Source organism: Motacilla alba, chromosome 10, assembly GCF_015832195.1.
Source record: "Motacilla alba alba isolate MOTALB_02 chromosome 10, Motacilla_alba_V1.0_pri, whole genome shotgun sequence".
Lineage (NCBI taxonomy): Eukaryota > Metazoa > Chordata > Aves > Passeriformes > Motacillidae > Motacilla > Motacilla alba.
The window spans coordinates 19,339,623-19,353,091 of NC_052025.1; the positions used below are offsets into that span (position 1 = coordinate 19,339,623).

The following is a 13,469-nucleotide window of genomic DNA, read 5'->3' on the forward strand; positions in this document are numbered from 1 at the left end:
GCCCATTCCCAGTGCTCCCAGCACCCATTCCCCTACCCATTCCCATACCCATTCCCAGAGGCCCTTCCCAGTGCCCGTTCCCAGTGCCCGTTCCCATACCCATTCCCAGTGCCCCTTCCCAGTGCCCATTCCCAGTTTGCTCCGCAGGGACACCGAGGCAGGGATGGGCAGAGCCGGGCACGGAAGCCCCGAGCCTCACCGAGCACCGCAATGCCCCTCCCCGTGTCCCCGAGTGCCACCTCCGGACATCCCGGGCACTTCCAGGGGCGGTGACTCCCCGAGCTCCGCGGGCAGGCGATGGCAGCGCCCCTGGCGCGGCCCGGTGGTCGTGTTTCAGGCTGTGTTTGGGTCTGTGGTTGTGTTTGGGTCTCGGTTTGTGTCTGTGGTTGTGTTCGTGATGGGACAGCCCGGAGCAGCTCCAGGCGGTCCCTCCGAGCCCCGGGAGCTCTGCACCGCTTCCAGCGGGAACCCCGGCCCAGCAGGACCCGCTTTAGCTGCGCTTTTCCCGTCAAAACACAAGGCACAGAAAGAGGAAAGAGAAATTAACCGCGGAGCCGGGCCCGCCTCCTCCCGCCCACGGCACCGCCTCCCCTTCCTCCTCCTCCTCCTCCTCCTCCTCCTCTTGCCGCCGTACATCTCCTCCTCCCGGGCTGCGTTTTGGTTCCGGGGCAGCGGCTCCTTCCTGCGGGAGGGCGGTGCAGGCTGTGCCCGGCCCGGCTCGGCTCGGCCCGGCCCGGCCCGGCGGCCGCAGCATGTGAGCCCGCGGGGCGGGGATGCTCTGGCTGCTCTGCGGCCCCTGCGGCGCCATGGACAGCCAGGCGCTCGTCATCCGCATCAAGATCCCCGACGGAGCCGCCGTGGACTGGACCGTGCACTCCGCGCCCCAGCTGCTCTTCAGGGATGTGCTGGTGAGTGAGGCCGGCCGGGACCGGCACCCCCGAGCCGGCCCGGGGGGTGTCACTGATCCCCGCTCCCGGCCCGGGGGATGCCACCGGGACCCCGCTCCCAACCCGGGGGATGCCACCGGGACCCCGCTCCCAACCCGGGGGATGCCACCGGGACCCCGCTCCCAACCCGGGGGATGCCACCGGGACCCCGCTCCCAACCCGGGGGATGCCACCGGGACCCCCGAGCCGGCCCGGGGGGTGTCACTGATCCACCCTCCCGGCCCGGGGGATGCCACCGGGACCCTCGTGCCGACCCGGGGGATGCCACTGATCCCCCCTCCCAACCCGGAGGATGCCAGGATGCCACCGGGACCCCGCTCCCAACCCAGGGGATGCCGCCGGGACCCCCGTGCCGGCCGTCAGGAGATGCCACCGCCCCGCACAGGGTGTCCGAATGGCTCCCGGCACGGCGGGAGGTGTTTCTGGTGCGCGTTTCGGCCGAGTGTTTAACGGGAGGGTGGTTTTCGCAGGGGTTGACACAAACGCCTGTCCCGGGACAGCGCCGGCGTGGCGAGGTTTCGGGAGGATGCTGCAGGTGCCATCAGGACACCTTCCACTGTGCCAGGCCTGGGCCATCGCAGGGATCTGGGGCGCTCTGGGCACCCTGTTCTTGCCCTGCCCCAGCTGTGGTGCTGATGAGAATTTCATTCGCCCCCGTCAGGCTGTTGCAGTCAGGTGTTGGTGGTTGTGTTTCAGGAGGTGCCATCCCAGCATCCACCTGGACTTAATTGGTCAGATCAGTACAGGAATGAAATAAATTCAATTAAAATAAAATAAATTAAGTAAGGCTCCGGTCCACTCAGGAGTGCTGGGTCAGATAAATACAGGAATTAAATGAAATAAATTAAAATAAAATAAATAAGATAAAGTTCCAATCCGCTCAGGAGTGCTGGGTGTGTCCCCACCTGGGGCTGGGACACAGGGCTGTTGCTGACCCTCCTGTGTGCCCTCAGGGTGATTGCTCCCACCTGGCAGGCAGTTCCAGAGGGTTTCAGGAATTTAATTGCTGCAGGAACAATTAAAGAGCCTGGGGAAAATTCAGGTGTTCCCTGCTGAGGTCACTCCCTGGGGAACAGCAACCCAAGGAGGTCTCCCCAAGCAGAAGAGCCAGCAGTGCCCAGGGGTTGTCTCAGGCTCTGAACAACCCTTGTGGGGCTGCCTGGAGCTCTGCGGGCTCCATCCCATCCCTGTGCCGTGTCCCGAGGGGTTTTTGGGATGTTCTGTCCAGCTGCAGAGCCGCATTTGGGGCCAGCCCCAAACCAGGGGCACATCCCAGAATTTGCATCCGTGAGAGCTGATTTGGGCTCCTCTTCCTTCCAGGTGGGTCCCGTGGGCTGCTCTGTGTTCAGAAAGCCCCCAAAAAATTATCTTTGAGGTTATATTTTATATATTTAGATGATTTTAAAGCTGATTTTTGTTGATTTTGCCTCCCTGTGAGTGTGGCCTTACAGCATTTCAGGCTGGTGAATTTATTATTATTATTTTATCTATTTAGGTGATTTTTTAAGCTGATTTTTGTTCATTTTGCCTCCCAGTGGGGGTAGCCTTGCAGCCTTTCAGGCTGGTGAAATTATTATTATTATTTTATATTTTTAGGTAATTTTTAAGCTGATTTTTATTACTTTTGCCTCTCAGTGAGTGCAGCATTTAAGGCTGATGTGCAAGTTTATTTCCATCCTCATTTTCAGAGCTGTTCTTCATGGTGTCACTTGAGATGAGTTCTCTGTGTATCAGCTTTGCAGGCCAATAAAGTTACCAGTAAATAGCTTTATTTTTAAGGCCCCACTAAATGAATTACAATAAGCTTATTTTTTTTTTTCCCCTCAAGCTGTCTGCATTCCTCCTGTCACTGGTATTTAAGCACTTGGTGTTAATTCTGAGTAACTTCACGTTGTCATAGCGAGATAAAACAAATTTAATTGGAACATGAGGGCTGTGGGTTCAGTATTTGCCCTGGGTTCAATATTTACCCTGGCATTTGAGCAGAGCTTTCACGTTTTCTGCTTTCTCACCCGTGCTCCTCCAGAGAACAGATTTGGTTTTGGAGTTCCTCTTGCACCTGCTGTTCCCTGATTTTTCTCCTTATTTTTAGGGGCTTTTCAGTTCTGTACGCCTTACATAAACCCTCTTCAGCAAGTGGGTAGTATTTTATTATAAAATAAAAATATTATATTATTATATTATATTATATTTATTGTATTATGTTTATTATATGACATAATATAATATATTATCATCTGCCTCCAAGTGGGAGTATTTTATTGCTCACAATCTCTGTTGTGACAGCAGAAAATCCCCCGTGCACGTGTAATCCTTTGAAATTTGGAATAATCCTTTAATCCTGGGTCAGCCCGAGGTCTGGGGGGTGGAAATGGGATGGAGCTGCTGCAGACACTTTGGGAATTCCACAGTGATGGGATTTCCCTGCCTGCACGCCCTGCCAGCCTGGTTTCTCTCAGATTCATTCATTTCATGGAATTACTGTGAGCTGGGCAAAGCTTTGGGGGCTGTTGGTGTTTCTTTAGTGCAAGAGTTGGGGTGTGTAATTCACTTGTTGGCTGTTACTGAAATATTAATTACTTTTTGATTATTACTTACTATTGAAGAAGTCTCAATACACAGAAAAAGTTATTCTGGAGGGGTGCAGATAAGATAAAAATAAGATTTTTTTTTTTTTTTTTAATTGCTATTTTAGAGCTTTGGGAGGTTTGGAGTTTTCCGAGCAGGATTTTGGGGTTGTCAGAGCTGCCTCTGAAGCTTCCACACCCCTTAAATCCAATTTTTAAACAATTTTAAAATCAATTTCTTAGAAACATCCATGTGCCCACAGATGAACATTTACCAGGGGCTTAAATTTAACACAGTTAAAGAGTGTTTGCTGAGGAATTTCCAATGTTTAAATGAATGATTTGGAAATAATTAGTACAGTCTTCTGTGTAGGCAAGGCTAATTTCTTATTAGAAATAGTGGCTTTTGACAGAGGCTGGGAAACCCTGGAGAGTGGAAGAGTTTTTATCGACATGGAAATATTTTGGTGGCTTTTTTCCCCTATTTTTTCCCCCCTCTACAGATTTACAATTCCACAATTAAGCCACACTGCACGTCTCTTAATAGCTTGAATCACATTTCTTGATTTATTTTCACGTCTAAGACACCAGCAGAAAGTTTTACATTTCCTGTTTGCTTCAGTTGGCTCTGTGGAAATCCTGTGCTGCTTTCACATGTTATTAATCACATCTCCGCGACACGGAATCTTTAATTTCACCCCTTCGGATGAAAGGGAAAAATGGAGAGAGCAGAAGTGGCAGGACAGCAGTGGAGCTGGGGCAGGGGGTGCTGAGCACCCCGAGAGGCTCAGGGGATGGGCTGCAATAAATCCCAGGCTTCATTCATCTCAAAAAGTTCATTTTCCCCGGGGCTGGCAGGAGGCACAGGGAGAGGCAGAGCCACGCTGGGCGTCGGGGCCGTGCCCTGATGTGGCTCCTCGTGGGTTGGCAGCAAAGGGGAGGCTGGAAAATGATAAAAGCTGGGAAAGTGATAGAGGAGCTTCTGTGGTACCCGTGGAAAAAAGCTGGGTTGGAGCAGGGATTGGAAGTGTTGGTGTGGTTTGGCTGGAGAAGTGATAAAAGCTGAAAAATGGTCAAAGCTCTTCTCTGGTAGCAGAAAAAAAAACCAAAATGGGTTGGAGCAGGGATTGGAAGTGGAAATTTTGGCTGAAAAATGGTCAAACTCTTCTTTGGTATCAGCAAAAATGGCTGGGTTGGAGCAGGGATTGGAAGTGGAAGTGTTGGTGTGGTTTGGCTGGAAAAATGGGAAAAGCTGAAAAAATTATCAAAGGTCTTCTCTGGTAGCAGAAAAAAAAATTGGGTTGGAGCAGGGATTGGAAGTGGAAATGTTGGCTGAAAAATGGTCAAAGCTCTTCTCTGGTACCAGTAAAAAAAAAATCTGGGTTGGAGCAGGGATTGGAAATGGAAGTGTTGGTGTGGTTTGGCTGGAAAAATGGGAAAAGCTGAAAAAATAATCAAAGCTCTTCTCTGGTAGCAGCAAAAATGGCTGGGTTGGAGCTGGAAACGTTGGGGTGTTTTGGCTGGAAAAAATGATAAAAACTGAAAAAATGATACAAAGAGCTTCTCTGGTATTAGCAAAAAAATCTGGGTTGGAGGAGGGATGTGGAACTGGAGGTGTTGGTGTGGTTTGGCTAAAAGAAAGATAAAAGTTCTTCTTTGGTACCTGTAAAATCCATCTGGGTTGGAGCAGGGCTGTGGGACTGGAGGTGTTTCTGTGTTTGGTGTTGTGGAGCTGCCTCAGGTTCTGTCTCTGCTGCTTTGGGGGTTCCAGTGAATTCCCCCCAGTTTTTGAATGCATCTCTTGAGTTTTGGAGAAGTTCAAAATCCCAGGTGAGGCTGACAGAACCCTCCAAACAGGAGCAAATGGGCTTTTAAAGCAAAAAAAAATTCCTAAAACTCTTTTTATGGCTGGTTTTGGTCAGTTAGGTGCCCATTTTTTTATGACCCAAGGAAAAAATGGATTTTTTCCACCTGCAGGAGCAGAGAGCACGGAGCTGTTTGCAATTAGGAGGGAATTATTTGGGAAGAGATGAGTTTTCCTGGAGGTCTCATGGAGATGGAGGAGAAAAACCATCACGATGGGAGCAGATCTGTGTTGTGCCCTAAAAGCTTCCTCGTTTTGGGGCAGTGGGGAGGGGTTCAAGTGATTTAATGCCAATCAGCCTTTTCCCATTTGGTATGTAATGGATTTTCCCTTCCGTTTTTAGGATGTCATTGGTCAAGTTTTGCCAGATGCAACGACCACAGCATTTGAGTGTAAGTGTGACTTTTGTCAGCCAATTCTTTGTCATGTTGCTGGGCCCTAACTGAAATAAAGAAATAATTTTCGTGTTATTGTATTCTGATTATATTTATTGTTTTAAGATAAGTGGTATTCATTATATGTCATGGTTAAATATTTATGCATTAATGCAACTTTAATAATGGCACTAAAGCAAGCAATATTTTATTATTTAATCACATCTGGAATATTTCCACACAGGAGCTTTAATTACCAGCCTGACCTTACCACGCTCTTGCTCCTCAGTGCAATTTTATTGCTCAAATTAAATGAAAAGTATAAACTACCTGTAGGTCTCAGCCTAAAATTGTACTCCTCCAATCCTCCCAGCAAGTATTTAGGCTAATATCTGTGCTTTAAACCCTGTTTATTTTTATTTTTTAAGGGGTTCCTGGGGGATTGTCCTGTCTGGAGAGCAGTCAGCTGCAAAGGGGAGTGCCCCAGGGGATGAAACACTGAAAAATTGGAGTTTTCCTCCAAATGGAGGAGGCTCCTGCTGCTCTTTTAATTTTTATTATATTTTCCCCTCTGTTTTTCCTTTGAGATGAAAGGAAATTATAATCTTTATTATATTTTTCCCTCTGTTTTCCTTTGGATGGAGGGGATGGCAAGATCTGAGTGAGGGAGAGAGAGCAGACTTGGGACAGGGCCTTTCATTTTTATCATTTTATTTTCATTTCTCCCCTTTTTAGAGCTTTGGGGCTCATTCTGTCTGTGGATAATCAAGGGAAATATTGATTTATGGTCCTTCCAGTCCTGTTTAATGCTCTTTATCTTTTCACACGTTGCCTTTTCCTCTCCCAAAACCAAGTTTAATTTCTGAACCTCGGCGTTTTCCCTGCCCTGCTCACCAGACCTGAGCTTCCAGAGCCTCGCCATTGATGCCTTTCTTCACTTTATTTGGTGTTATTTGCTGTTAATATTTGTGTGCCACCCCTCCCACGTCCCCCGTTAGCTGGCTTTGAGCCTCATGCTCCATCAGGGCAGCGCCCACGGGAGCAGCTCCGTGTGCAGGAGTTTCCTGCAAAATCCTGCTTTTCGTTCTGCCTCCCAACATCTGCTGCTGCGCCTTCCCTGCGTGTCTCTAGTCTGTCATTTCCAGCTGCCGAGCCCATTTCCCTGCCATTTAACTGCCAGCTCAAATATGCTGTGGATATTGATGCTTTTTGGGGTTTTTTTCTCTTTCCCCCCCCCCTGGATTTTTGAAGTTCTGCTCTCCACGGCCGCCTCAGGTGGGGATCGTTGTCTCCCTCCCAGCTTTCTGTGGTTTGTATTTTGGTGTTCCCAGCCCCAGCACGGAAATCCAGATTTCCCCCTGCTCTCCAAACCCCAGAGACAACATCTGGCCCCTCAGCATCCTTTATCCCGCGTGCCCTGTTCTGCTCGCTGCAGATTTGGGGAGTTTTGCTGCTCGGTGTTGGTTTCCCATCTGCTGCTCTCTGCTGCCTTCTGAGGATTTCTTCCTCCATTCGAAGTGCTGCTAAAAAACCCAGCCAGGACAGGGGGATTTTTTATTTTTGGTTCTACTCTTGCTTCCCTAACGTGCTGGAAAATCAGGTTTGAGTGCTGTAGGCAAGGAGGGAAGCCTGGAAATCTTTCTGGATCCACTTTGGGATGGTAAAGGAGCTCTGCTCAGGCTCAGGACTGATTTTCTTCTGGTTTTGCTCTTTGCCTGATTAGTTTAGATGAAGTTTTATTTTTCTCTGCCTCTTCATCCACGTATTTTTAACTCTTTCTGTTTGTACCACCATCAGGAATTCTGCAGCTGGGAACTGAGTTAATATCTCAGTAATTTCAAAGGGATAATGTGGAACTTTTCTGAATATTGTGCTAGAATTTTCCTTTTCCCCCTTTTTTTTTTTTTTAATGGTCCCAGCTCAGTCTGTTCCCTCTCCCCAAACCTTTTATCCACAAATTCATCCCTCTTCTGCTCTCCCTCTGATCCCTCTTGTGGATGTGTGGTGCTCCAGTAGCTCTCTTCCTGTTTTAAACTTCAGATTTGAGGTTTTTATGTTTTACTCTTCTGCATTGCTTTGGGTTTTTTGGTTTTGGGATTTTTAAAATAATTTTAGGATTTTTTTTTTCATTATTACCTTTTCAGAGGCAGAATGAACAAAGTCCTTTTCTCACACAATTTGAATTCCTTGGCTTGGATTTTTTCCCTCCAGATTCTTCTTGTTGTTGGTTTTTTTTTTTTTTCCTCCCCAGATTCTTGGGGTTTTCCCCAGGTTCTTGGAGGGTTTTTCCCCCCAGATTCTTGGGAATTCCAGCCTGGGGAAGGTTTTGGGGAGGGGATTCCAGTCCGGGGAAGGTTTTGGGGAGGGAATTCCAGCCCGGGGAAGGTTTTGGGGAGGCAATTCCAGCTTGGGCAAGGTGCTCAGCTTTGGGAGAAGTTCTGGCACTAAAAAAAACCTGCTGGCAGTGAAGTTCTGAGCACTTTGTGCCCCTTTTTAGACAAAAATCCCAGTTGTTGTTAATCAATATTTGCAGATTATGTGCAATTAGTGCATTATTATTTCTCCCGTGCAGTTGGCCTGTCTCTTTTAGATTTTTAATGTTCTCTGCTGCTGTAAGTCCAGCTCAAGCCTTGCCTGTCAGCATTGTCCCTGTCCTTTCCTTGCTCACCTGGTGCCTTCCTCTGGCAGATGAGGATGAGGATGGGGATCGGATCACGGTCAGGAGCGACGAGGAGATGAAGGCCATGCTGTCCTATGTGAGTACACTGCCACAAATCCTCGTTTCCCCCGCGTTGATCATTTTTTCTTGGTGTTTTTTTTTGTCCCCAGTGTCTGACTGGGCCGCATCCCCGTGTGAAATTCTGATTTTTGGTATTCTGGATGCAGCGTGGAGGTGCTTTCACACCAGATCCGTGGCCAGGCTCGACTTCAGAGAAGAAAAAAGACTTGTTCACTTACAGATCATATCATAAACATTAAGAGTAATGCATCTTAATGACTTTTGCATTAGGTATAGTGCAGGCTAAATGGACTATCAATTTCTTGTATTTTTTATGCAGTACTTAAAGTAACGGCTCATTAAAAATGAACCCCTGGGCTGTAAAAATTTTTCAAAATCTACTTTCATCTGGAGACTGCTTCACCCCTCCTCACGGAGGAGTTTCATTGTAGCTGCAGGCTCAGTCTTCAGAGAGGATTTCAAGATGTGTTTTGTGTTTTTCCAGGGGAGATGGATGTGGCTGCGTGTGCCTTTGTGTAGGTGGGGGTGTGTGAGGTCTGGATCCCCACAAATACAAATGAATCTATCCCAAATATTAATAAATATATTAATAGCAATCTCCTGCAGAAGGGGAAGGGTGCAGTTGCTGATGGCAGCAGAACCATTTGAATAGAGCGGGGCAAAAAAAATCCTTGGACTTCTCTTTTCAAAGGAAATGGGTGAGCAAGACGCTAAAAAAAATGGGGATGTTCCCTGTGGGCCAGAAGGATCAAAATTCCCACAAAGGACCTGGCAGAGGGAGCACCCGGAGGTGATTCTGGAGGAGCTCAGAGGATCCCAGACTGGTTTGGGTGGGGAGGAACCTGAAACCCCAGCCAGGGACACCTCCCAGTGCCCCAGGCTGCTCCAGGGATCCGTTCCAGGGATCCAGGGGCAGCCCCAGCTGCTCTGGGAATTCCAGCCCAGCTAGGAATTCCTTCCCAAAATCCCACCCAGCTTTCCCATTTGCCACTCTGAAGCCATTCCCTGTGTCCTGTCCCTCCCTCCCCTGTCCCCAGTCCCTGTCCTGGATCCCTTTAGGGGCTCTGAGGATTCCCTGGATCCTTCCCTTCTCCAGGGGAGCATTCCCTGCTCTCCCAGCCGGGCTCATCCCCATCCTCCAGGTGTTTTTTGGGATTTTGCTGCTCTCAGCCCCTTTTCCCTCCCTTTTTGGGTGCTGGAGATCCCTCCCCCCCAGAATTCCTCGTGGTTCTCTCTTTTCCTGGGAAAATCTCAGCCATTTTTTGCCTCCAAATTGGAAAACTTTGAGTTTTCCTGGCGCAGCCTCCAGATTAATCCTGCCTTGGGAAGGTCATTTTTTTTTTTGCTATGCTTCCAAGCTCACTGTTAAAGTTTCAGTACATTAGAGTTCTGATTGCCCAACTCTCTGCTTTCCCTGCAAAATTATGGGATGCCTGGAAATGACTTCTTTCTGCTCCAGCAGCTCTTCTTCTCTGAAAAATTTTTCTCCTCGGTTTTAAACTAATTTTTTTTTTTGAGTGTTGCACTGATGGTGGAACTTCCTCACATCCCGTGGGCTTCGTTTTGGGATGTGTTTACCAGGAAACAAATGTTCTGAGCCTAGGAAATGAATTCTTTTCATCATCCTGGGGAAGAGAAACACTCATTTTGAGGCCTGCAACAAATATTTGGAGGATTGGCCAGCTGGGAAAGTATTTCAGGGAATTTTGATGTGGTGCAGGTGTTCTCTAAAATGTAAATAAAGCGGATTTTTTTCAGTTTAAGGAGAAAAAAATTCCCTGAAATTGGACTTTGGAACATAATTTAGCTGGGAAGATATTTGGGGTCATTATGACATTTATTTGGGGTCATTATGACATTTATTTGGGGTCATTTTGATATTTTGAATTATTTTGAACCTTCCCTTTAGGTTCTTTGCCTTATGAATTTGACAAGAACTTGATTCAGGTCTGGAATTCTCTCAGATTATACAAAAATGCTTCGAATCAGGCTGACTTTGGGGGGCTGTAAATGGGATTTTTTTTCAGTGCAGTTAATTAAGGACGCCGTGGAGCTGCTCTGGAGCTGTTGTCTTGTATGTGTATAAAAAGGCAGTAATTTTTTTGACAGCCACTGATTGGAAAGTTGCTCGCAGCTCTCTGGAAGCAAGGGCTACACGCTCTGGATCAATAAGTGGCAAATTTCCCATTAAAAAGAATACCTGAACAATGTTCCAAATAGCCACTGGCATCTTAATTTTCCATGGAAACCTCCAGCGCCGGCGTGTGGAGGACAAGTCATTTTCAGACAATTTTTCCAGACTACTTGTTAACAGTTATTGCTGTCCCAAAAGGTTGACAGCTTACATGATTGATATTTCATTTACTTGTCATCACTGGTGAGTAATGGAGAGGGTTTTTCCTCCCTCTCTCCCCCTCTGTTACATTTTTTGGGGGCAGGAAGCGCTCTCAGGTGTGTTTGTTTTAGTTGGTTATTCCAGGGAGGGATCAGAAGTGTTCCTCTCCTGTGTGGAGGTGTCTGCAGCTCGTGGAATTCTGTTGGTGGAGTGGGAATTCAAAAGTTGAAAGCTCATCCCATGGGCAGGGACAGCTTCCACCCCCCAGGCTGCTCCAGCCTGGCCTGGGACACTGCAGGGATCCAGGGGCAGCCCCAGCTGCTCTGGGAATTCCAGCCCAGCCAGGAATTCCTTCCCAAGATCCATCTAAATCTCTGCTTTCCCACTCTGAAGCCACTCCCTGTGTCCTGTCCCTCCATCCCTTGTCCCTCCCCAGCTCTCCTGGAGCCCTTTAGGGGCTCTGAGCTCTCCCTGGGTCCTTCCCTTCTCCAGGGGAGCATTCCCAGCTCTCCCAGCAGCAGCATCTTCCCGGGTTTTGGTGCTCTCAGCTCCTTTTCCAGCCCTTTTTGCCCATTCTGAGGGGTTTTTAACCCAGAATCATCCCAGGGTCACTGCAGCAGCTCCTGTTCAGTGTCTCGGGATGCCTGCAGGGGCTTCTTGGGGTCTTTTGGGATCCCTCTGTGCTGATCTTCATCAGAATTCCAGGTCCCTTTGGGATTCCCTTGGAGCTTTCAAACCGCCCAGTTTTGGGGTAAGTTAGGGATTCCCTTGGAGCTGTCAAACCACCCAGTTCTGGGGTAAGTTAGGGATTCCCTTGGAGCTGTCAAGCTGCCCAGTTCTGGGGTAAGTTAGGGATTCCCTTGGAGCTTTCAAGCTGCCCAGTTTTGGGGTAATTTAGGGGATATTTGGGGTTGATTTGCACCAAGTCTTAGTGGCCGTGTTTGGTTTTCCTGGCTCCTCCAGCTGCTGCATTTGCTGTAAGTATTCCATGCTGTAAATATCTCATGTCCTCTCCTGCTGGAGCATTCCCAGGTCTCCCTGCTGAGGCAGGAGCAGATCCCTGTGGCCCCACGGCTCCCTGTTTCAATTCCTTTCTGTGGGAGCACTGCAGAGCCATCTGAAGGCTGACCTGCACCGTGGCAGTTAGGCAGAAAATGAAAATGCACAGAATTAAACAATCCACAAGTGCTTTCACCACTGCCGGGTTCCTGACTCATCTCTTTTTTTGGGTTTTTTTTTGCAGTATTACTCCACTGTGATGGAGCAGCAAGTGAATGGCCAGTTGATAGAGCCTCTCCAGATCTACCCACGAGGTAATGCTGGGCAGAGCCCGAGCCACTGCTGCTGGAGCAGCTCCTGGCACCTTCTGGGGAGGTTGAAACGCACAGAGTGTCGTGTTCACCTCTTCATTTGGAGAGAGGAATTCGTTCTTGTGGGGAGCGTGGAGAAAAGTGCATTTATTGCATAGAAAGCAGCTAATTTCCTGGAGTGAATTAGGCTAACGAGGTTTGCAGAGCACATATTTAAGTACATTTCAAGAACTCGTTGGTGATGGTTCTTTCCAAGTGAAGCAGATGAATAACTGAAGGCTTGGATACTGATGAAAATTGGGATTTTAAAGCTGTTTTGGTGTCATTAATCAGCCTGCCAGGCTGTGGGACGTGTCTGTCACAGCAGCTCCAGCCAGGACAGGTTTTGGTCTGAGATTTGGGCATTTAGTGCTATCCAGATATTCACAAGCACTTCAGTAATTCTCCTGGACAGGGAGAGATGTAATCAATTCTGTGGACTGAGGCAGGTAAAAAATGGGTCACCTCCAAGCTGACAAAATTCCACAGGCAGCTCGGGAGGTTTTTTGGGAATGAAAAAAAAAAAAAGCCTCCTGCATTACATAATCCATTCAGATCTCAGTAGCCAGGCTCTGAATCTCTGCCTCTTAATTGATGGAACTGAGAAGGTTGAAATTCTCCAAGTAAATCTCCCAGCAATAAATTAATTGAAATAATTAAAAATCAAACTCCCCTCACTTAACTGATATCACACAAATAATCATACTGCGAGGCTCCCAATTAAACATTCCACACTTCCATTACTTACAGCTCTCTGAAGTTTGAGTTGGGCAATTAACCAGGAGCCTCCTCAAACACTGCTGCTGAGCTCTCCAAAGGAGGCTGCGTGGGATTCCTGGAGGTTCCCTGTGCTCCCCTGGAAGGGGGACAGGAGCTTGAGGGGAATGTGGAGAATGGGGTTTGTGTGGCAGGGTCTGCCTGGGAGGGGACTCCCGGGTGTGGGAGCTGTGAGCTCCTCGGGCCAGGGAGAGGGAGGGGACTCCTGCCTCTTCCCAGGGATGGATCGTGGAATCCTGCAATGGTTTGGGTGGGAAGGACCTGAAATCCCATGGATCCTATCCCATCCCATCCCTTGGGTTCCATCTCATCCTCATTCCCGTCCCATGGATCCTATCCCATCCCATCCCATCCCTTGGATCCCATCTCATCCTCATTCCCATCCCATGGATCCCATCCCATCCCATCCTTTGGGTTCCATCTCACCCTCATTCCCGTCCCATGGATCCCATCCCATCCCATCCTTTGGGTTCCATCTCATCCTCATTCCCGTCCCATGGATCCCATGGTTCCCAT

The 13,469-nt window shown here is 48.4% G+C and overlaps 1 protein-coding gene across 1 annotated transcript in view; it reads left to right on the forward strand.

The window, feature by feature from the left end:
• The first annotated feature begins 640 nt into the window (after positions 1-640).
• MAP2K5 (mitogen-activated protein kinase kinase 5) overlaps positions 641-13,469 on the forward strand; it is a 121,329-nt gene continuing 108,500 nt past the window's right edge. Inside the window, exons 1-4 of the mRNA XM_038146766.1 lie at positions 641-908; positions 5,722-5,770; positions 8,441-8,508; positions 12,071-12,140. Coding sequence (XP_038002694.1) covers positions 774-908; positions 5,722-5,770; positions 8,441-8,508; positions 12,071-12,140 — 322 coding nt within the window. The 5' untranslated portion in view covers positions 641-773. The remainder of the gene's footprint in view (positions 909-5,721; positions 5,771-8,440; positions 8,509-12,070; positions 12,141-13,469) is intronic.